Source organism: Microcaecilia unicolor, chromosome 7 (genome assembly GCF_901765095.1).
Source record: "Microcaecilia unicolor chromosome 7, aMicUni1.1, whole genome shotgun sequence".
NCBI lineage: Eukaryota > Metazoa > Chordata > Amphibia > Gymnophiona > Siphonopidae > Microcaecilia > Microcaecilia unicolor.
In genome coordinates, this window is record NC_044037.1 from 218,649,966 (window position 1) to 218,672,894 (window position 22,929).

At 40.9% G+C, this 22,929-nt stretch overlaps 1 protein-coding gene across 1 annotated transcript in view; it reads right to left on the reverse strand.

Moving 5' to 3' along the window:
* Positions 1 to 22,929, reverse strand: part of OSBPL6 (oxysterol binding protein like 6) — a 265,393-nt gene that overhangs the window by 171,487 nt on the left and 70,977 nt on the right. Inside the window, exon 2 of the mRNA XM_030208862.1 lies at positions 14,331 to 14,581. Within this exon, the coding sequence (XP_030064722.1) occupies positions 14,331 to 14,432 (102 nt within the window). The 5' untranslated portion in view covers positions 14,433 to 14,581. The remainder of the gene's footprint in view (positions 1 to 14,330; positions 14,582 to 22,929) is intronic.

Genomic DNA, 22,929 nt, shown 5'->3' on the forward strand with positions numbered 1-22,929 from the left:
GAAGGCAGGTGGCAGATATGAGGAAGGTCATCTGCATAGGAGCTGATGTGTGTGGGGGTCTGGGGAGGTAGCTGGCTGGAAAGCTGTTGATGTGGTAGGGAGGAAGATGACTAGATAGAAGCTAATGTGTGGAAGCTGGTTGGCTGGGAGCTGATGCTGATGGGCTGAGTTGGCTGGCTGGCTGCCAGCTGATGTGGGCAGACAGGAAGGCAGGGGGAGCCAATGCAGGTGGAGGTAGCCCAATGGCAGGCGCCATAGGAAAATTTGGCTTATGGTGCCACAACCCCTTCAGCCGGCCCTGCACAAATAATACTATTCATTAACCACTATAAAGCAAAGTAAAAGCTCACTTTCTTTGCCATATGGTTCTTACTGTGACATTAAGCTACCATATCATCTGTGACTCCATCACAATGTTAAGTAACTGCCAGGTTGCCAGGAACAGTGTTTACTTAAAGTATTGTTCCTGTTTTATAACAATTTTCAAAAATCTTACTGTTTCTGTTTGATAACAATTCTCAAAAGCCATCTGTCTTTTTATAGTAAAAGAGTTTTTCTCCAGAAGATTTATATGTACACTGGAAAAGACAACGTTAGAATTATGTATTCATGTTTCTGTACAGCTAAATTACATCAGATGATTAGGTCTCTGACTGGGCTCAACAGAAATATGCTGATGGAGAGCAGATGAAGCTCACTGGGTCAAATGTATTTTTTTAATCAATCGATAATTCACATTAACAGCTGATTTTAACAGGGGTGTTTTCTATGGATTTATGATCCAATATACCAAAGAAAACACATACCTGTCAGACATTTGTGTTAAATTGGTTAGGGCATACAAGGAGGAAGTCATCCTCTGTCCCGCCACACCTTTTCTGGGGCTATATTTGGAAATAGAAAAACAGAAGGTGGAGGGGGAGGGAACCAACCGAGGAGAGAGGAGGACCAGAGGAGATTGGGCAACAAGGATCTTTGATCGGGTAGTCACTGGAGTGGAAAATAGAGTGTCAGCTCATGGAGAGGGAGCCTTCTGACTTTAGCGGGGAGATGAGGGAGGAGGGAAGTAGTTCCCACAGTGAGAGCCCTGCAAAGAAAGAGGTTAAAGACTGGAGGGGGGACAGCAATAATGAAATCTAGTTGTATGCAGTTAAGAGAAATGGAGAAAAAAAGATGAAACATAAGGATAAAGGTCAGTTATATAGGGGAGGAAGGGAAGAAGAGTAAAGAAACAAAAATGGGAATGAGATCCTGAAAAAAAAACAATAAGAGAAAGTGGTAAAGAGAGACCAGGACTACCCTAACTGGAAAAAAAAAAAAGATCAAAGAAAAAATATTTTCAGATTCTACAGAGTTCAATTACAAATCCATTTGTGTTTCTGAAATGGTAGATTTCTGCTGATGTCTATAGTTTTCTTCTGTGCTAAACTCCTTTCCACAAAGGTCAGCATTGATAGTAAAGAAAACTGTGAATAGAACCCATGCTAAGCTCTGCACCATGCATCCTAGTATTGTGTTATTACATTGGTCTTTTTCTGGAAGAACTTCATCTTTATCACATAACCAGAACATGAACAGACCTTCACTAAAAATAGAATAAGTGATCACAAATTCGAATAGAAATATGCAGACCAAAACTGAATGGGACACTCCAAAAACTCTTAGTGCAGTCCAACACAGGAAACATACAAAGCAACGGTTCTCACCTATACCAGATGCTTTCCTTAGATAGTAGGATTGATCAGGCACACAAGTGGGTGACACTATTGGATGGTGCCAGGCTGGAGAAGCACTCCAAGAGCTCAGAACAAAGTGTAAAGTTCTTGGTATACACAACCATTCCCACACACAGCAGTCTCCTCAGCCCCAGGTTTGTTTTTCCTGATCTGCTACACAGCCATGAAAATAAAGCTCTCCCATCTTTGAAGAGGCTTCACGTCTTGTTGATATCACTGATGTTGTTTTTCATCACCTTGTGTCTGCAGAAAATGTTAAAGGGGATTCGTCCATGCCTCTTGCGTCAAAGATCAAGAATTTTGATGCCCATTCAAAACATAAAAGAGATGACTGCAAGCATGCTGGCAAGATGTCTGATCAATCCTAAAAATACCGTCTGAATTGCCTCCACAATCAACCATGAAGCAGAGAAGCGACTCCTACTTGAACAGGAGGAGACAAAAATATCATTGTGGCAATTCTATAAGTAGATGCCTCCTTTTAGGTGCACTGATGCCACATTGTAAGAGCCTATTCTGTAACAGCATATGGGGCCCATATTCCTTTATAGAATATTAATGTAACACTTTAGAGATCTTATGTTCTTATCCCATGATTTCTTGAATTCAGATATAGTGTTTGTCTCCACCATCTCTACCGGGAGGCCATTCCACTCATCTTCCACTCTTTCTATAAAGATGTATTTCCTTGGATTGCATCGGATTCTGTCCCCTTTCACTTTCATCCTATGTTCCATCATTCTACAGCTTCCATTCAGTTAAAAGAGACTTGCCTCTTCAGCTTTTATGCCACGGAGGTATTTAAACGTCTCTATCATATCTCCCCCTCCCATATAGAGATTTTAAAATATTGCCCTATATGCTTTATAACAAAGACTACTGACCATTTTAGCAGCCACCTTCTAGACTGATTCCATCCTGTTTATAGCTTTTTGAAGGTGTGGTCTCCAGAATTGTATTCTAAACGGGAATTCACCATACACTTATACAGAGCCATTATCACCTCCCATTTACTGTTGGCCAAACTTCTCCCTATGCTCCCAAGCATTCTTCTGGCTCTTGCTGTCACCTTTTCTACCTGTTTTGCCACTTTAAGATCATCAGATATGATCACCTCCAAGTCTTGTTCTTCTCTCATGCACAGAAGTACTTTACCTCCTATACTGTGCTGCTCCTTTGGGTTTCTGTGCCCACATGTATGACCCTGTATTTTTTAGCATTAAATCTTAGCTGAATCCAAGCTTTGGTAGATCCCTTCTCATCTTATTCACACTTATTGCAGATTTTGGTATTATCCGCAAAGAGGCAAACCCCAGACAGTCCTTTCGCACTATCTCTTATAAACATGTTAAAAAGAACCAGACCAAGAACCAAATCCTTGGGCACATCACTGGTAACATCCCCTTTCTCAGAGTGAACTCCATTTACTCTACCCTTTGTCACCTTCCACTCAACTAACCTCTAACCCATTAAGTCACTTTAAGGCCCATACTGAGGGCAATCAGTTTATTTATAAGCCACCTATGTGAACTCTGTCAAAAAGCTTTGCTACAATCTAAATCAGTAATTCCAAAACTGGGTTCCTGGGAACCCTAGGGTTCCTCAAGAAATTAAATTATAGAACTTATTTGTATGAACATATATATGTGACCCACTGATCAAAAAACTAGCAAAAGTGGGGTATGTGACTTATTTATACCACAAGATAGAGGGATATCAACTATACAATCCTGAAAAATTTCAGATTCTGGAATGGATTAATTACATCTTTTAAAAATGCAAAACGTTTATCAATTTACACCAGAAATCACATAACCCACTTTAGGTACCTGCAGCTTTTAGGCTGTAGAACATGAAAAACATCAACGTTGTAAAAAAATTGCATAGCCCCATTCTACTAACCCTATAGTACACAAAACTTTCAAAACTGAAAGCTGCCACTCCAAGTTTTTATAGCCTTTATCTCTGTTATTTGTAATCCCAATTTTGGTACCTTTTTACTTAGTAGGTCACATATCTACTATAATAAAACTCACCCTCAACGTTCTGAGGACACTGACGTCAGTGAAGCCAAGCCCTGACATCCTTCAAAAAGGTTCAAAGGTTCGTGGTGGTGAAGCCACCAAAATCGCTCCAGGCCCCGCCCTCTAGGGCGGAGCAATGGCAGAACAATGAAGGGGTTGGCAGGGAGGGAGGCAGGGAGGGTGGGAAATCGCTCCGGGCCCCGCCCTCGCGTCAAACGTCATGATGTTGGGGGCGGAGCAATGGCAGGACAACGAAGGGGTTGGCCAGGGAGGAGGGGGGGTGTTGGCAACGAAAACCTTGCTAGCGCCCGTTTCATTTGCTCTGAAACGGGCCTCTTTTACTAGTGTTTACATAAATTGAGAGTTCCTTGGTGTATGAAAATTAATTTGGGGGTTCCACCATAGTAAAAAGTTTGGGAATCACTGATCTAAGTACACATCTAGTGCTCACCCTCTGTCCAAATGTCTGGTTACCCAGTCAAAGAAATTAATCAAATTAGTCTGACAAGACTTACCTCTAGTAAAACCATGCTGTCTCAAATCCTGCAATCCACTCGATTCCCAAAACCTCACTATCCTCTGTTCTAGAAGCGTTTCCATTAATTTATGCACCACAAAGGTCTGACTCACCAGCCTGTAGTTCCCAGCCTCCTGCTTATTTCCACCCTTTTCTAGTCCTGTGTAACCACTACCGACTGTAAAGCATCGAAAACGTCAGCAGCGGAGCTTTCAGAACTTCCCTAAGTTCTTTCAGTACATTTTGTCTAGCTTTAGTTTAAGCTAATTCCTCACAAACATAGTCTTCTAAAAATTGTTCAAGGTCTACCACACTGCCGTTCCTATTTATGTTTGTCTTCTGTGGTCCTACTCTGAGCCCTTCATCTGCTTTATCCTTATCCAGCCTCTACATATTCTTCCCCTTTACCCTTGAGTCTCACAATGCCACTTTTGCACTTCCTCCAACAAATGTCTTGTCCCACATTTTACTATATTGGCTATTTTTTTTTATTTTATTTTTATTATTATTATTTATACAACTCACAAAGAGAAGATACAGAAAATCGTAATAACTTCAAATCATAAAGATAAGATACAGGATATCTCTTATGAGACTATTCCTTTACATAATTCAGCCATAATTCTCGATCTTAAAATTTTTTTACAGAAATCAATTCAAGAAAAGGAAAATATAAAAAAATAGTTCATATAAACTGAAATTTATGCCTTGATAGGAGCTGCAGACCTATCTCTTCTTCTAATAACTAATAACTGTATCTGATAGCCTGGAATGACAATGTATTAACAAAATTATGTAAGCCACATTGAGCCTGCAAATAGGTGGGGGAATGTGGGATACAAATGCAACAAATAATAATAATAATAATAATAATCTATTTTACAGTGTACATCTGTTACTTAACAATCACTTCCACTTTTTCCTCTTCCCTAACAGTTACAAACTCTTCTAATTGTTTAGGGTCAAAAAATTGAAACTGCTTATTTTGAAAAAGAACGCGACATATACAAGGAAATTTTAACAAGAAACTAGCTCCTAAAGCCAAAGGTCTCTGGTGCAGTGCCAAGAAGGCTTTGCGCCTCTTCTGAGTATCTCTAGATAGATCAGGGTAAAGTCTTATTTTTGAGCCAAAAAATAGAGCGTTCAAGTGTCTAAAGGAAAGCTTAAATACTGCATCTCTGTCCATTTCCAAGGCAAAAACTACCACTGCAGTTAATCTTTGGGTTATTACTTCCAATGAAGACTCCAAAAAGGACATCAAATTCAAATCTTCTCCCACATTCGGCTGTGCTCCAACCATGCCTATAGAATTGGTTTTAGCGTTAATTTGTAAATACTGCACTCGCACTACAGGAGGAAGTGATTCTTTTGACATCCCCAGGATCTCAATTAAATATTTCTTTACCATATCAACCGGAGATATCAATGGGGATTTTGGAAAATTGGTAAATCATAGATTTAATTTCCTGGATTGGTTTTCAAGATATTCTAATCGACGTAAAGTATAATTTCTGTCCTTAATTATTATCTGATTAAACTTTTCCAAGTCTTTTAATTCCCACCCCCCCCCCCCCCCCCCCCTGTTGTTTCACTTCCTCAAGCTGCTGGGTGGTAATCTGTGCTTGGTTAAGGACTGCCTTAGTCAATACTTTAGTTTCTTCATTATTTTTATTTATTGAAGATTGGAGAGAGAAGTGTAACGTGAGTGTCAGGTCCCAGAGTGACTCCATTATCACTACGGTCGGTTTAATTATATTACCTGATTTTAGGTCAGGAGTGGGAGCGTTAAGCATCTGGTTAAGTTCAGTAATAGTCTGTACAGGCAAAACATTAGTTGAAATTTGATATCCTACTGGACCACTCTCAGCTTCTCCATTTGGCACAGATTGGGTCCCTTCCTGCACATTTCGTCCTCTATCTGTTTGGGATGAAACGCCAGGCCTTTCTTCCATGCCTCCTCCTCCTGGCTGCAGGGGGCCTGCACGTTGGACAGGGCTTAGGGAAGCCCCGTCTACACTGTCGGTTGACTGAAGCACGTCAACACTAATAGCTGGAGATGAAGAGCACCTAGGTCCCGTTATTACTCCGAACCGGTCCAGTGTTGATTGCTGAGAAGGGTAAGTCCCGACAGGGGTTAAGGGACCGCCCCGTGTCTTTTCTTTCCTCTTCTCCATCTTACGAGGGGGTTCAGATCCTTCTTTGCTCTCTAACGGAGCAATTCTAGGAGCGTCCAAAGCAGCAACCTAACATGCCGCCATCTTGAATCAATTGGCTATTTTTAATTCAATTTGCATCTTTGCTTTGCTGACTACTTTGCCAGCTTCCTCTGCTATTTTAGATATTGTTGCTTGTCTTCCTCTTTCTGTGATCTCTTGTAGTTTATGAAGGCTAACCTCTTTTTTCTTACCTTTTCAGCTACTACCTTTGAGAAATAAAGCGGCCTTATTTTCTTCTTTTATTTACTTTCCTTAAAAGGTTTGTAGCCCTTAAAATAGCTCCTTTCAGATTTACCCACTGCTTTTCTACTCCCCACCACCCCTATGTTCCCAGCCAGCTAACGTCTCTTTGAGGTATCCCGCATTTTCACGAAGCTTGTTGTTTTGAAGTCTACAGCCTTCATTTTTTAATAACTCTCTCTATACATGTCTTCATCTGGTGTCCGGATCTTATTACCTTACCCCTTTTGTTAAGAAAAAGGAAAAAAACGTTTAGTCAGATATATTACAAATTTTACCTGCATATAATAATAAAATGTACGACTTAACAACCAAAGCAATTTACCACAGAAAGGTGTTATATCAAATCCATGAGCCTTTACCCTTTTTTGAATTTGACACAAGATTAAGAAAACAAGGATGAGAAGTTAGTGGCTAGTTTAGTTTATTCCTTTGATATATTGCTTTTCAAAAGAGAACAAAGGGATTTATACTTAAAATTATAAAGGGGAGGGGGGAAGCAATCAAACAGGAGAGTAAAACTGAGCAAGAAAGTAGGATCAAAATGAAGGAAATGCAATATTGGAGAAATATAGAATGATGAGGGAAGAGGGATTAAGAACAATGTCCAGTATTGTGTTCATGTGAGCTGCAATAAGGAATTTGCCTGCATTAACATTTCAAAAGTCTGATTAAAGAGCCATGTCTTAGCATTTTTGAGGACAGAAGAAGGAAGTTCCACAAATGAGGCACCAATAAATAAAGACTATCAGGCTTATTTTCGAAAGAGAAGGGCGCCCATCTTCCGACATAAATCAGGAGATGGGCGTCCTTCTCTCAGGGTCGCCCAAATCTGCATAATCGAAAGCTGATTTTGGGTGCCCTCAACTGCTTTCCGTTGCGGGGACGACCAAAGTTCATGAGGGCATGTCGGCAGCGTAGCAAAGGCGGGACTGGGGCGTGCCTAAGACATGGGCGTCCTCAGCCGATAATGGAAAAAAGAAGGGCGTCCCTGACGAGTACTTGGGTGACTTTACTTGGTCCATTTTTTCTTGCGACCAAGCCTCAAAAAGGGGCTGAACTGACCAGATGACCACCGGAGGGAATCGGGGATGACCTCCCCTTACTCCCGCAGTGGTCACCAACTCCCTCCCACCCTAAAAAAAAAAACCTTTAAAAAAAATTTTTGCCAGCCTCAAATGTCATATCCAGCTCCATGACAGCAGTATGCAGGTCCCTGGAGTAGTTTTAGTGGGTGCAGTGTACTTCAGGCAGGCAGACCCAGGCCCATCCCCCTCCCACCTGCTACATTTGTGGTGGTAAATGTGAGCCCTTCAAAACCCACCACAAACCCACTGTACCCACATGTAGGTGCCCACCTTCACCCCTTAGGGCTATGGTAGTGGTGTACAGTTGTGGGGAGTGGGTTTTTGGGTGGTTTGGGGGGCTCAGCACACAAGGTAAGGGAGCTATGCACCTGGGAATAATTTCTGAAGTCCACTGCAGTGCCCCCTAGGGTGCCCAGTTGGTGTCCTGGCATGTCAGGGGGACCAGTGCACTATGAATGCTGGCTCCTCCCATGACCAAATGGCTTGGGTTTGGTCGTTTCTGAGATGGGCATCCTCGGTTTCCATTATCGCCGAAAACCGGGGACGACCATCTCTAAGGTCGACCTAAATGTTGAGATTTGGGCATCCCTGACCGTATTATCAAAACAAAAGATGGACGCCCATCTTGTTTCGATAATACGGGTTTCCCCACCCCTTCACGGAGCCGTCCTGCAAGGACGGCCCCAGGAAAACCTGGGCACCCCATTCGATTATGCCCCTCCACGGTTTGTTACGTCCAACCATATCCTAGATAGGGGAAACAATGAAGGCCTAATTCAGATGATTGCATAGAATGTACCAGAAAATAAGGAAGTAAAAGATCTGGCAAATGCCGGAATCAGCTGGAAAGAATGGCTCCAAGGTCTACAATTAAGATTGTAAACTTAATCCTGAAAGGAACTTGTAACCAGTGTCAATCCACCAACAAGAGGGTTACATGGCCAAACCTTTATGCCCTGCAGAGGAATCTGACCACCATTTTCTAGATAACCTGTAAATGCTTCAGGAAGATAATAGAAATGCCCTGGAGAGCAAAACTGTAGCTCAACCTGGAGAGGAATACGCATGAAAAACAGTATGGATGTGTAGCCTAATGGTTACAGCAGTGGGCTTAGATTTTTAAGCCCTCCAGGACTATGGAAATAACTACTGTATCTGAAAGGAGCTAACCTTGAACTACTATTGAAAGGCATTAGCTAATTCCAAATCCCCTTTCCTTCCTTTTTCTCTTCAAGTGGATAAAGTCAACAAAAAGGTCAACCTAGAATTCAAAATGACACAAACTTTAACTTTCTCTTTAATGGATACATGGAAGCCCAAAATTGATGGAATGAGAACTCGCAAAGATTTTGTCCTGCCTATTCAAAGAGCTTTGGACATAACAGGATTTAGCTTTAGCGTACAATCTGATAGCCAACTGAGGTTGGTAAGATCTGGATTATATCATGAGTCAACAAAAGTGATTAGTTGAATATCACTATAATAGTGGATTAAAGTAGCCAGGGGGGGAGGAAAGATATTGAGGAAGGTAAGAGCTAGTAATGGTCTTATCTAGCTTAATTTTCCATGTAAATGCATCATCAAATATTCATCTACTAGATATATAATGTATGAAATTTCCCAACCAGTAACCTAAGTACCAAGGCTGCCCCTAATTAAGCTTTTCTAATCCATTTATTGTTAGCCAAAATAGTCTCCTTCTTTATTTCTTTGTAGATCAATGTGTAGTTCTTAGGATGTTTTCTTGCAATTGTGTATTCTTCTCCCTCCCTCATATGGTGAACTGGTTGAATTGATGATGATAAAAACGTTGTCATCTTTCTATTGTAAAGGAATGTTTTAGTGCATTTAGAATGTCAGTCACGTTGAGTACAAGATATCATTTATTGGTTATATACTTAAAACTATAATTGATATAAAGTTAAAGCCTGTGTCTGTTATACATCTGCCTCTCCTCACTTACAGTGCTGATTTTCTGCCAGGTTATGTCAGGTCCCTGACCTGGTACCTTTGTGAATCGCAACAAATTGATTCCTTTTCCCCAGTAAATGCAGAATGAGAGGTGGAGGCTGCTACTGGCCCCAATCTGGTATTTCCTTTACGACATATTCACATCAAATATTATTATACCATCCCAGACCATAAAATCAAAAAAGCAACTCAGCATATAAAAGCTCAAAGTTATAATTCTGCAGGTTTTGCTCTAAGCTTAATTTAAAATTCATAAAAGCTTTCTGTTCACAAATCTCTAAATAATCTGCATGCCGTGACCCCAGCTGGAAATATTATTAAAAAAAAAAATCTTTATCTAGAGGAAACTAAAGGTCATTTATCTGATCATTCCTGGGGCAAGTCCCTGGGAAACATAGTAATCTGCATTACAGTCTGTGATAACAATCATTGCAGTTCCTAAACTGTGCATGCCATAGATAGCACCGTAGTGTGAAACAATGTTCTAGTGCCAGGAAAAAATGCTCAAGCAACAAAAGCACATGAACAGGCCATCTGAAAATGATCTCAAATGTGCAGTCCAAATTATTTTATATTCTTCCAGCACTCAGTATATGAGGCCTATGAGATATAGCTTAGTGTGAACACTGGGACCATTTACCCCCTCTTTCTATAACATATGTGCATAAATGTACACACTATTTGCACACTCATATTAGAGAATACTAGCAATTATGTGCATGGATGTTTCAGATTTGCACGTAAGTGCTAGCTGGGCACTAAGTCATATGCTATATCTTAGTGTACAACTTGCATAGCATGCAAATGCAAGAGGTATGCTCACGTGGGTGAGGCATGGGTGGGGCATGGGCGATTCCCACAATTACACATTTTATATGATAGTGTAACTTACACACAAAAATGATGGAGTGACCTTCATGACATCCACTAGGTTCCCTATGGCCAGAGGCCAATGGTAAATTAGGGTCCACTGGGATGTTCTGAGATTGAGATGTGCCAAGGGTGTGATCTACACAGTGGAGACTAAGTGGCTTAACAACCTCAACATCTGATGAGCTGTGACCTGCTGGCTCTGCCATACCTGGACCACGATGCTGACTTGGGAGGAAGGCTCAGGCCTGAGCCATGTCTAGTAGAACTTCAATGAATTCCAATCATTGTACAGGGGTGAGATGGGTCTTTGAGTAGTTGATCATGAACCACAGCAACTCTAATACCCATATAGTTCTCCACATTGATTCTTGAGCCCTCTGATGTGCTCTTTATCAGTCCACCGCCTAGGTAGAAAAACATGTGCACTCACAGTCTACGACTACTTCTAGGCATTTTATGAAAACCCCTGTAACTGATGTGAGGCCAAAGGGCAGAACACAGTACTGGTAATGGTTTCTCCCTACTCAAAATCTGACATATATCCTGTGACCAGGATGTATCTGGATGTGGGTCATTTTTCTGAATCATGGGGATTAAGTTATCCAGAGAAACCATCCTGAACTTTTTTTTGGCCAAGTACTTTTTCAGAGTTTTTCATCAATGAAGTGTGTAACCTGTCTGGACAACTTTTAGAACCTACTGGTCTGAGGTTATAAAGGGCCACTTTTCTTGGAAAAAAAATCAGCCTTCGTCTTACTGGTAGGTCATCTGGCAAGGTCACTTTTACTGCATCTATGCTCTCCTAAAGCAAATCAAAAGCTCATCCCTTGCCTTTTGAGGTCTCAGCTGCCTCAAGTGGGCATGAGAAGTATAGAATGACTGGGAAGGACGGGAAGGAGGAGGACCCCTATGCCTCCTAGAAGTGAAGGTTGTGGCAGGAGCAAGTGACAGAGTGACTTGATAGTATCAGTTCTCTTTTTGATGAGGTTGGTGACCTCCTCCACCTTGTCACCAAAAAGGTTATCATTTCGGCAAGGTACATCCGCCAGGTTCTCCTGAACTACTGGTTCTATGTCCAAAGCACACAGCCTGGAGAGACTGTGTGTTCCAATTCCCATAGTGGAGGCCCTGACAACATGCCAAAAGCATCATAGGCCACCCATGAAATGTGCATCTGACACTCCCACTACTTGGCTACTAGCTGATGTAGTTGTGAATTTTGCTCAGATAGTAGAGTGTCTGCAAACTCTGCCACATTGTTCACCAAGGATTTCACATGTAGGCTAATGTAGAGCTGGCAAGAATGTATGCAGGACATAGCATTCCACAAAACCTTCCAACTAAAAGATTCCAAAGGCCTTGCATCCCTCCCCAGAGGCACCGAGGAGTGAGTCTTAGAGCTTTTGGCCCTTTTGAGGGCAGATTCGATGACCACAGAATAATGTGGCAGTTAGAGCTTCTAGAATCCAGGAGCCTTCTGGACTCTATACACAGAGTCCACCTTCTTATGAACAGACTGAACAGAGAAAGGAGTCTTCCACCGTTTCATCTGAACAGCCTTAAGGATGTTGTGAATAGGCACCGTCTCAGCTTCTTTAGGAGGTAAATCAAAGTTAAAGATGTCTTTCTGTTATGGGCTCATCCTCAACATCCAAAATAAATGGGATGGTCTGAGCCATCTCCTTGCAAAATAATGGTAGCTTACATTGATAACTATGCCCCTGAGTTTCTGCTCTCAAGCGTCATATTTCTTCTTTTATCTGGAATTTCACATTCTCTAGTTTTATTCAGTTAGCTAGGAAAAAACATTTCCCCAGGGATAAATACAACTTTAATTTTCCCACACTACCGCTCAAATCATTTCAGAAATATATACTGCCAAAAGCAAGAGCAATGCTAATTTGGACATCACATGATTCCATTTTAAGCTGAACAAAACCCAGTTTCTTTAATCTTTCTGAGAAAGATTATCAACTATAGTCCTGACAGGAAAGTAAAAAATATAACTGAAAAGTTGATTTAATGTCCCACGGAAGATCACAGCTTAATGCTGCTGAAAATCTACCATATAATCATCAGTAGTAAATATTAAGAAGAAATACTATCATATTATGGTTGTGGTAAATTTGGAAGACTCAAATTTAAGTGTTGTGGTTTTCTATTATAGTGGTTCTCAACCCAATACTCAGGATACATCTAGCCAATCAAGTTTTCAGGATACTCACAATGAATATGTATGAGGTAGATTTGCGTATTCATTATCGATATCCTTAGAACCTGACTGACTGTGTCCTGAGGACTGGGTTGAGAACACCCAACCTAGTATAGACATGCTTTTACTGCAAACCTTAGCAAAAATGTTTCTGTCAAAAAACATATTTGCAGTAACAAGCTGCTCAACTATGATTTCTAATAGTTATCAAAATAACTCTAATGCATTATTTTACACTTTCTAAAGCTAGGAGTTGTAAGGAGGATGTAGAGGGAAAGCAGAGAAGAGCGGACAGGGGCAGTAAGCCAAGAAAGGAAGAGCACTCTCTGACGGGAAAAGGGGGTAGGAGACTTGCAAGAAGGGAAGAGAACTACAGAACCCAGCAGCACTTGCAAGGGAGGAGGGAACAAGAGAAACAGCACTACAACTCCCAGCAGGTAGTAAAGTCAGGAGGTGATTGGGAGATGGAGGATAATCAGGTGGAGGAGCAGCACCTGGGAGAGAGGGTGGGGGAAGACTCCATGGAGTGGGAGGAGATTGAATTAGGAGAGAAAAGTGAAAATGTCATGAAGGAGGCTGAGGTGGAGCAAATGGAGTTCTTTTGCTCAGGACAAAGGGAGATGGCAAAGGAAGAGACTGCAGAGGGAAGCCAGAGATGTGGGGCCGCTCAGTGACAATGTCTAGATGCGGTCTGGCTTCATGGAACTGTGGGGATTAATTACCTGAAGGAGGTCAGTCTGAACATTGGTGGGAGGTTGTCAGAGTGTTGGTGTCTGACAAGCGAGGGTGGTGAAAATGCCTCTATCTCCTAGGCAGTAAGAGAAAGGAGAAGAGGAATTGACTGAACCACAGGTTTATCCCAGTCATTAACTAATTCTAAAACTGAACGGTTATAGATCTTTGGGTGTGGGAGAAGTGAAACAAGGTGCACAGTGACTAGCAGCTGTAATACAGCGGGCAGACTGGTTTTCTCTGATACCGTTGGGGAAATAGTACTGTGAATAATCACTTGTTACAAATAAGCAAAAGCAGTTCTCCTAAGGTGATGGATTAGCCCCAATTGTGTGGGTGAAAAAGGACAGCACGGAGAGGTGTCGAGGGGAGAGCGGACAGCACTGAGAGGTGTCGAGACAAGAGCGGACAGCACGAAGAGGTGCCTGCTGACAGAGTACAGTTTAGCTAAGAACTTGTTATATACCATATTTTGAGAGCATGCAATGAAGCAATTTACAACATAAAAATATAGCAATATAAAAATACAAGCATATACAGCGAGTTATAACCTTACTATTTAAAAAAACAACAGACAGAAATTTAAATTGTTATCACACAAATACAACAAACAGGTTTCTTCTATCTCAGAAGCAAACAGACAGATTAATGCACAATGAGCAACAGATCTAGAATAGAGAAATGAAAATAATAGTTGCCTACAAATCTGCATTTTCCTTACCTGCCGACTCTCCCTCTGGGATGAGGATGATGAGGAAGCACTTTTATGAGTTGGAGTGGATACTTTATGGGCAGGAGAGATTCCCTTCTCCTCTGAACTCATGGCTGTGGTAGGATTCTGCTGGCAATAATGTGCTGGTCACACCATAGCAATCCTCTCTCCGCTTCATATACAAAAATGGATGACTGCCAACATTATTCCATTTTAAATTCAGTTCATCACAGGAACATGAGATGTGTTCAAAACTGGACCTGAGTTGTATAGAGAAAATAAGTAAATAAAGGAAACATTACACAATATCATTTCACATTGCTTTTAGAATTTATTGTTTGCATTTCATTACCAATGAATGGCCAATAGTTATGCCATACACAAAGAGCCACACATCACCGATTCACTTGTTTATGACAAGTGAAAAAACATGCCAGTTAATATTCAGCCAGTAGTGGCCAGCGTTTTTTAAAATGCTGCCTGTCATGGGCATGCTACAGTGCTGAATATCTGGGTATTCGTAAGTTATCTGGGTAACACCAATATTCAGTGCCCCTACGCAGATAGCTATCTGAGCAGGTTAGGACTACTGTTTATTTGGTCCAACTTGCCCAGATAGTTATTTGGGCCCTGGCACTAAATATTAGTGGTACCCAGATAACTTCTGGCTCTGCCCCCGGACTGCCCCAGCAGTACCTGGAAAATGCTGCAGTGGTCTGTGCATATATTCAGTAACACTCTCTGGTTATGTCCCATTACATATCTGCCCTGGATCTGGTCAACGTTGAGTTAACTGGTAGGAGTCACTCTTACTCGGTTAACTCACGCTGAATAATTGACATGATGGTTCATAATCCTGTGTGTAGCAGGGTCCCCAAAATTTCCTGTCTTCAGAGTGAGTAAAGTTCTGGAGCCACTGCTCCTTAGCATGCAAAGTTAATTAACTGACATAATGGAGTCGGAACTGTGGGTCTGTCTACAGAAATGGATGGAATTATAAGAGGCCCTGCTAAGAAGCAGGAAGAAGCTTCTTTCTATCCAGGGCCGGCTACGTCTGGAACTAAAGAAGGAAGTCTTCCAAGTTAGCTAGACCTAACCAGAGTAGGGACATTTGAGAAGCATGCAAACCCCAGAGAATCTGGAAGATGGATGTCCAGGTGTTTACAATTTTGTCAGCAAGAAATCAGAATGAACCCTGCTAGGGTATATCCCTAAAAATGTCAAGTAGTACAGTGCTCCTGAGTTAGAGACAGACCAAAACTTCTTTTTTCAATTTTGGCAGAAAACGGAACTAACACCAAAACTCATTACCTGGTTTCGGCCAAGCCAAAACTGAAACTGAAAAGTCAAGTTTGGTTGTATAAATGTGAACCAGTGAGGTCCGCTAGGGATTGTCAGAACTTGAATTCTGCATCCCTCTGCTAAATTCACAGTATCCAAGCCAGAATATAATACCAGTAGTTTAAATAATGAAGGACTGTATTTTACCTTCAAGCAAAATAACCTCCACACACATGGACTGCAGCTAATAAAAACTGAAACTAAAAGCCATGGTGCTTTTACAGCGGGTGACTTTGCACCCATTCGTAGTGACAGCTGATGTCATAACTCTATAGAGAGGCTAATTCCTAAGGAGCTTATCATTCCAAATATGCAGACTTAAACACTTGGTAAAATTTTGTATCAAAAGTATTTATTTGGGGCACTCTATTTACCATACAAACTATTGTGCAAGATCATAACTGACTTATCTGCTAGTGCTGTACAAAAAAAAATATCCCCCCCCCCCCCCCCCCTCCTTAGAACTATCTTACAATCCTTGGTGGTACACTGGTGTAGTCAGGGCAGGAGCAATGTCCCAGTCATGGCAGCCATTTTGACAGTAGAACCAGAATAGGCAGAAGCAACTGGGGATCACTCCTGCCCAAACTACACCACTAGGAATTATAAGATAGGCCCAGTGGGCCTACAGGACAAAGCACACATTTTCGGCTTCCACTGAAAACTCAGTCCTTTTTGGCTGAAACTGAAAACATGGTCGAAAATTAAGATAGCATTTCGTCAAAAACTGAAACCAAGCAGAAAAAGGATTTTGGTCCAGTTCCAGTGCCATAACCAAACCTTGGTTGGCCTCTATCCTGAATTTGATGGGACAAAAGATAATTACCATTGAACTGCTTAAGGACCAAGTTTCAGCCTAGACTGTAGGACCAAACATCGTTGCATCCATTACACCTGGGAAGGAAATTTGTGAGTGTTTTGGAATATTTTTTTTTGTGCCTTTACTTCAAATTACAAGTGAGAGTAGACTTTTTGGGTTTTTGGTAAAGTATTCTAGGCACAGATACATTGAAGAAACTATCCCATGTGCTTGTGAAGGAAAAAATCTGTGGAATGATAGATACAATGAATACTGTCATGGAGTGTTTCAGAAGACCAAACGGAGTCAGGATTTGCGTTGTTAATGAGACGTGTGAGGGTGAATCAGTCTGGCCACAAGCAGGACCAAGAGTCCAGCTACACCAAAGGAAAAAAAAACAGAAGCTACCTGCTTAAGAAAAGGTGTAATACTTCCCCTCCCCTCACCCAATATTGGGCCCATGGTGATCAGCATGTTTTTTTTTTTTTGTTTTAATGTCTGAGCAAAAAAATCCGGATATTCAGTGGCAGTATCCAGATAGTGGCTGCCACTGAATATCCAGTTACAATGATGAGCTGGCATCACTATCTGGATAGCAGCAACATTCAGCTGCTATCAGGATAGACAATCCATATAGCACTAGTGCTTAAGACAGCTTTTTTGCTGTCCTATGTTATCTGGTTAGTTCTCTGGGTAGCAGCACTAAAAGTTACCTCTAACCAGCTAACCTCCAGCTCTGTCTACGGACCATCCTGTCATTATCCATATAGAAGGCAATTCTGTTACAGAGCACCTCCATTTAGGCAGATGAATAACGTGGGTAGTGAGCCTATTCTAAAAGGACATGTGTGTGCAATTGCCCTTATAGAATACTATAGAAACCCTTATTAGCGTATCAAAATGTAAGTATGAACATTTACGACAGGTCTATGGCTCGTGTAAATGATTGCACCTAAACATGATAGTTGCACGAGGAACTAATATGTTTTGCCTTGTGAACATCTAACAGTTGTGTATTATGCCATCTGAACACATAATTTAAAAATTGTGATTAGGAACTACTGCCATTTATTTATTAAGATTTATTTACAGTCTTTTTGAAGGAAAGCACTCAAGGCGGTGTACAGTAAGAATAAATCAAACATAAGCAATAGCAGTAAAAATATTCAAATAACAATACAAAGTATGGCATTGTATACTATTTACAATATCAACATAGTATATAATAAACATTTTAATATCGTAGGGTATAAGCAAAGATTTACGCAGGTAAGTGCACAATTACCTGTGTAGATGGCAGTATTCTATAAATTTTTGTGTACAATACCCTGTAAATTTAAACAACCTGTTATAGAATGAGGGGGATAGTGTAGAGGCATTTCGAGGAAATATTCACTATTCAGATAGTGCTGTTGAATATCCATGCTCCTACCCAAATAAGTGCCTTTGAACATCAACCTCTATGTTTTTTGGATTAACCTGCTGAATTCACCATCTTTCTTTTTACATTTACCTACTTTTTTTTTTTTTGCTGTGCACAAATTATGGTGTTTGTGAAAAGTTTACCAATAAAGGTATTTTTAATAAAAGGAACACTCTGGCACAGATTGAGTTTTTGATGAAGACTGAAGAGTGTGAATGTCGTATTGAGCCAGTCTGTCAATGAGGGACCTCTCTGCATACCACGACCTCAGTAACATCTGAAATGGCTCAAAAACCCCACTCAGAGAATAAGGTTTACATGTGTCGTTTAGGGGCATAGCCATAGATGGACCTGGATGAGCCTGTGCCCATCCAATTTTGCCTCACCAGCACTGGGCACATGCTCAATTCTCACACATGCTCAGTTCATGTGTGAGAACTGAACATGCTCACAGTGCCGACATCAGCAGGTCTATGTGCTGCCGCCATTTAGCACACTAGGGGCAGCTCCAGATTTTTTCAGCTGATGCATCAGCTAAGGTAATTTTAATTTTAATTATTTTTGGTGGGGGAGGCGGTAGTGGGAAGGAAGAATAGAGGAGGAGCAGAAGAAAGGGGGTGCCCAGTGCTCACCTATACCAACTGTTGTCCCGCACAAACATTTTGTTCTAGCTACACCAGTTAAGTTTTACAATGTAGTCCATGTGGCTGAATATGACCATTTAAAAGAAATAAATAACTCCACTGAGCTTCTAGCCAGGGCTTCACAAACCTGTCTTGGTGATCCCACAGTCAGATGAGCTTTCAGAAGTAGCTTAAAGAATTTTTACAATACCCCCAAAAATAATTGAATGTATAGTAAACAAATGAAGTCACTATTTTTTTTGTCTGAAGTGGTACACAGTGTACAGACCGTACAACAGGACTCTAAAAATACCCTCCAATAGTGACCAAATTCCTGGCTAGTTACAGCAGAATGCAATAGCAGGAACTGTGAAGGAGTTTGCACTCACCATCCCCACAGTGGTCCTGACACCTTCTTTGCTATATACCATGAAAAGAGAAGGGAGCAGTATGACCAACAAAACACTTTCAAGAACCACAAAGGGGCGACATATGTTCAATCAGTAAAAACTTTATTCCATAGAAGACTCCAATCAGCAAAAACTTCATTCCATAAAAGACTCGAAACGACATCATGCTTCGGCAAGATGCCTATCTCAGGAGTCCCTTTTCCTCCTCTCTTCCTTTTCTTTCCAACCTTGAACTCGTGCTCCTCGACAGTTAGCTGGGAAGGGAAGCAAGCAGCTCACTCAAACGCATGCTGCAGCTAAACCTACCACCTCCTCCTTTATGCTGTTTGCTTCCCCTCCCAGCTAACTGGAAAGTTTGGCACTGCTGCTAAAAGCAGAGGTAGTGACAGCAGCTGAGCACACATGCATGCTGTCCTTCACTGTACGTGTGTTGCATGGGGGACGATCACTGAGACAGGTTGGTGGGCATTAAGGGAAGAAAGATGAAGAAGGGGATTTCATCATATTCGAGGGCTGGGAGAGTGGGAGGAGCATCAGAAGGGGTTGTTATGTTCTGAGGAGAGGGTAGGAAGGGGCATTGAAAGGGGCTATTGTCATGTTTGGGGGGTGGGACGGAGAGAGGAGGGGATCAGAATCTTGGGGGGGGGGGGGGGAGAGATTGTGTCAGGATCTGGCCAGATACTTTTTTTCCCATGATATTTTATTGGTTTTAATATAATGTAAGTGGTACAGAACAATAACAAAAATAGTAAAATATGTTAATACAGATTAATGGAAATGTGCGAGAATTATACAATTATAATTGTGATTTTGAGATATATACTCATTATCGTCTATGTAGTCTCAACAGCATTGGAAGCTAGATAAGAAGCAATTGGAGACCATAAAAGATTTGTTTTGATTATTGACCCAGTAAGACTGGCTGAGGCCAATTCAAGTTTGTGATATATTAAAACAGACTGCCACCAAAAATGTTCATTAAGTAATGAAGAGTTTTTCTAATTGGTAAGAATTATACGCTGTGCTATTGTAATTAAAGTCTATAATTATGGGGAGAGAAGATACCTTTATGCAGGTCCCGGATGATATTCAGCTAGAACCCATATAAGTGCCTGCTGAACATCGGCTGGGATCCACATAAGACCCAGCAAGCTAGCATAGATATTCAATGCCAGAGCCCAGACATAGCCTGGTATTGAATATCTGGGATTAATTCTGCCCACAGCAGCCAGCATTTTAAAAAAAACGATGACTGCCATGGGCTGATTATTGACTGGTGCTGTTTATGATGGTTTCAAAACATTTCTGTTCCACAGATTTAGGACTGCAATTCTCTGTGAGCTGCACCATCTTAAATATAATGTAAACCTCTTCCATTTCACTGAAAAATGTAGAAATTCCTTTATGCACTGCTCCCTCTTTCCATATTATTACATGATTGACCTTTGATTCTGGGAAGAATAAATTTTATGCAGCTAGAAATAGATGTGGATTTTAAATTGAGAACTAGGATTAATGTCATTTCTGTGCTAACAGACAAGTTGATACCAGTATTGAGGGGTATTTATATACTCTGGGATTGTAAAGTCCTCTGCCTATTTTGGATCTGTCAAAGGGCCTTTAATATCCACAAGATAAACAGCATCTTGGTTTTTTAAGTACCACATTCAAAGTGGTTCCTGCTTAACACCATGCTCTGATACAGAATATTAAGTGCCCTTACTGGAGCACTAACATTATTTCTTGCAGCATCTGTGTTCACTGCAGAACTACTAAATACAAATTATGCCCAGCTCTGCTTAGGTTGAACGCTGTCTGAAGGTTACTAGAACAACATCATAAAATGCTCACAGCATCTATACTCTCAAGCACTGTTAAAGAAATGAGTAAATCTAAATTTTATTGTATCCTATTATATTGTTATAGTGTTCAGCATTCAGTTAAATACATTTTTTAAAGAGTGAATTTGGATTATTTAAAAATTAATTCTCAAGGTTTCCTCTGTACATAAGTATTGCCATACTGGGAAAGACCAAAGGTCCATAGAGCCCAGTATCCTGTTTCCAACAGTGGCCAATCCAGGTCACAAATACCCGGCAAAATCCCCAAAATGTACAAAACATTTTATACTGCTTATCCCAGAAATAGTGGATTTTCCCCCAAGTCCATTTAATAACGGTCTATGGACTTTTCCTTTAGGAAGCCATTCAAACCTTTTTTAAACTCCGCTAAGCTAACCGCCTTAACCACATTCTCCCGTTCAACACCACTCATTATTTTATAGACCTCTATCATATCTCCCCTCAGCCTTTTTTCCAAGCTGAAGAGCCCTAGCCACTTTAGCCTTTCCTCATAGGGAAGTCGTCCCATCCCCTTTATCATTTCCGTCACCCTTCTCTGCACCTTTTCTATTTGCTTTCTACTATGTGTATTTATACACATAGTAGATGATGGCAGAAAAAGACCTGCATGGTCCATCCAGTCTGCCCAACAAGATAAACTCATATGTGCTACTTTTTGTGTATACCTTACTTGATTTGTATCTGGCATTTTCAGGGCACAGACCGTAGAAGTCTGCCCAGCACTAGGCACCAGCCCCACCTCCCCCCACTGGCTCTGCCACCCAATCTCGGCTAAGCTTCTGAGGATCCATTCCTTCTGAACAGGATTCGTTTATGTTTATCCCACGCATGTTTGAATTCCGTTACCGTTTTCATCTCCACCACCTCCCGCAGAAGGGCATTCCAAGTATCCACCACTCTCTCCGTGGATACTCTCTCTCTTCTTCTTCTCCCGCTCTATGTCTATCTGATTTGATTAGAATTATGTTCCACGCATATTTCAGGGTTTGGTTTTTACCTGATTCCAAGCGTCAGCAACCATGCAGGAACAATTTTTTATGATCAGCTCTCTTATGAATTGGATTATGCCACATTCATTTTCTATGTCAGCCAAAATAAGTTTTTGTAGCAGTTCTTTCCTGTAAAGTCATTTCAATGAAACTATAACTCATTGATCCATTGGCTGCATTACAGATGTCACATTTGGTGGCAAAAAAAGCACTTTGAATCTACCTTCCTCTCACTCTAGACTTTCTGCTGTATGATGTGAAGGCGCATTGTTCAACAATAAAATGGCATTTCCATCTTTTCGTGTATGAAGCTGATTTCTTTTCACCTCTGGTACGAAGCAAGTGTCATACCAGTCAAGGAAAATCATGCAACTCATTCAGGCTTTTTTTTTTTTTACCTCTGTATAACAGCAGAAGGTTATGTATGCTTTTGAATGCATAAGGATTTTTAGATTTACCAATCAGTAATAACTCCAACTTATCAACTCCCTTCCTCTTTTTCAAGAGCTGAGAAATAGTTTACAACAGCATCGCTTTGTCTTTTTATGTCAGATATTATTGATATTCCTACACCATATTCTTCCATGAGGAATGTTCTTTATTGATAAACAATAAGTAGAGTTGAAATGTTTTTGAGACAAATCATCCATAGTTTACTTGATCGGAAATGGTTGGCACAAATTTGAACTTCTGGTTATAGGCAAGGAAATGGGCATTTCATGGGCATTCCAAAATTTAGGCACCTAGTTATAGAATATGGCCCAGTGCACCTAAATCTATGCACTGAGATTTACACCAGGTTTTTGTTGGCATAAATGGATGCACACAAATATCAGTGCTGAAATATCAACTAAGCATATTCTATAATTGGTGCCTAAATCTAGGTGCTGATTACAGAATATGCTTAGTCAGCACTGATTTCAGCGCCAATTTTTTAGGCGCCATATATAGAATCTCCTCCTATATGTCAAAAATAACATTAAAGCTGCTAAAATGTAGGGAGCATGGGGAAAAGAGGAACCACTGTGGATCACTCTCAAACAGGAAATGACACCTCTATCCACACAAATGTAGACTACAGAACTCCAACTCAAATGGAAGAATTAGACTTTAATCTAACAAATATGGATTCTAGTATCTCTTCTGCATATCTGGAAAGGA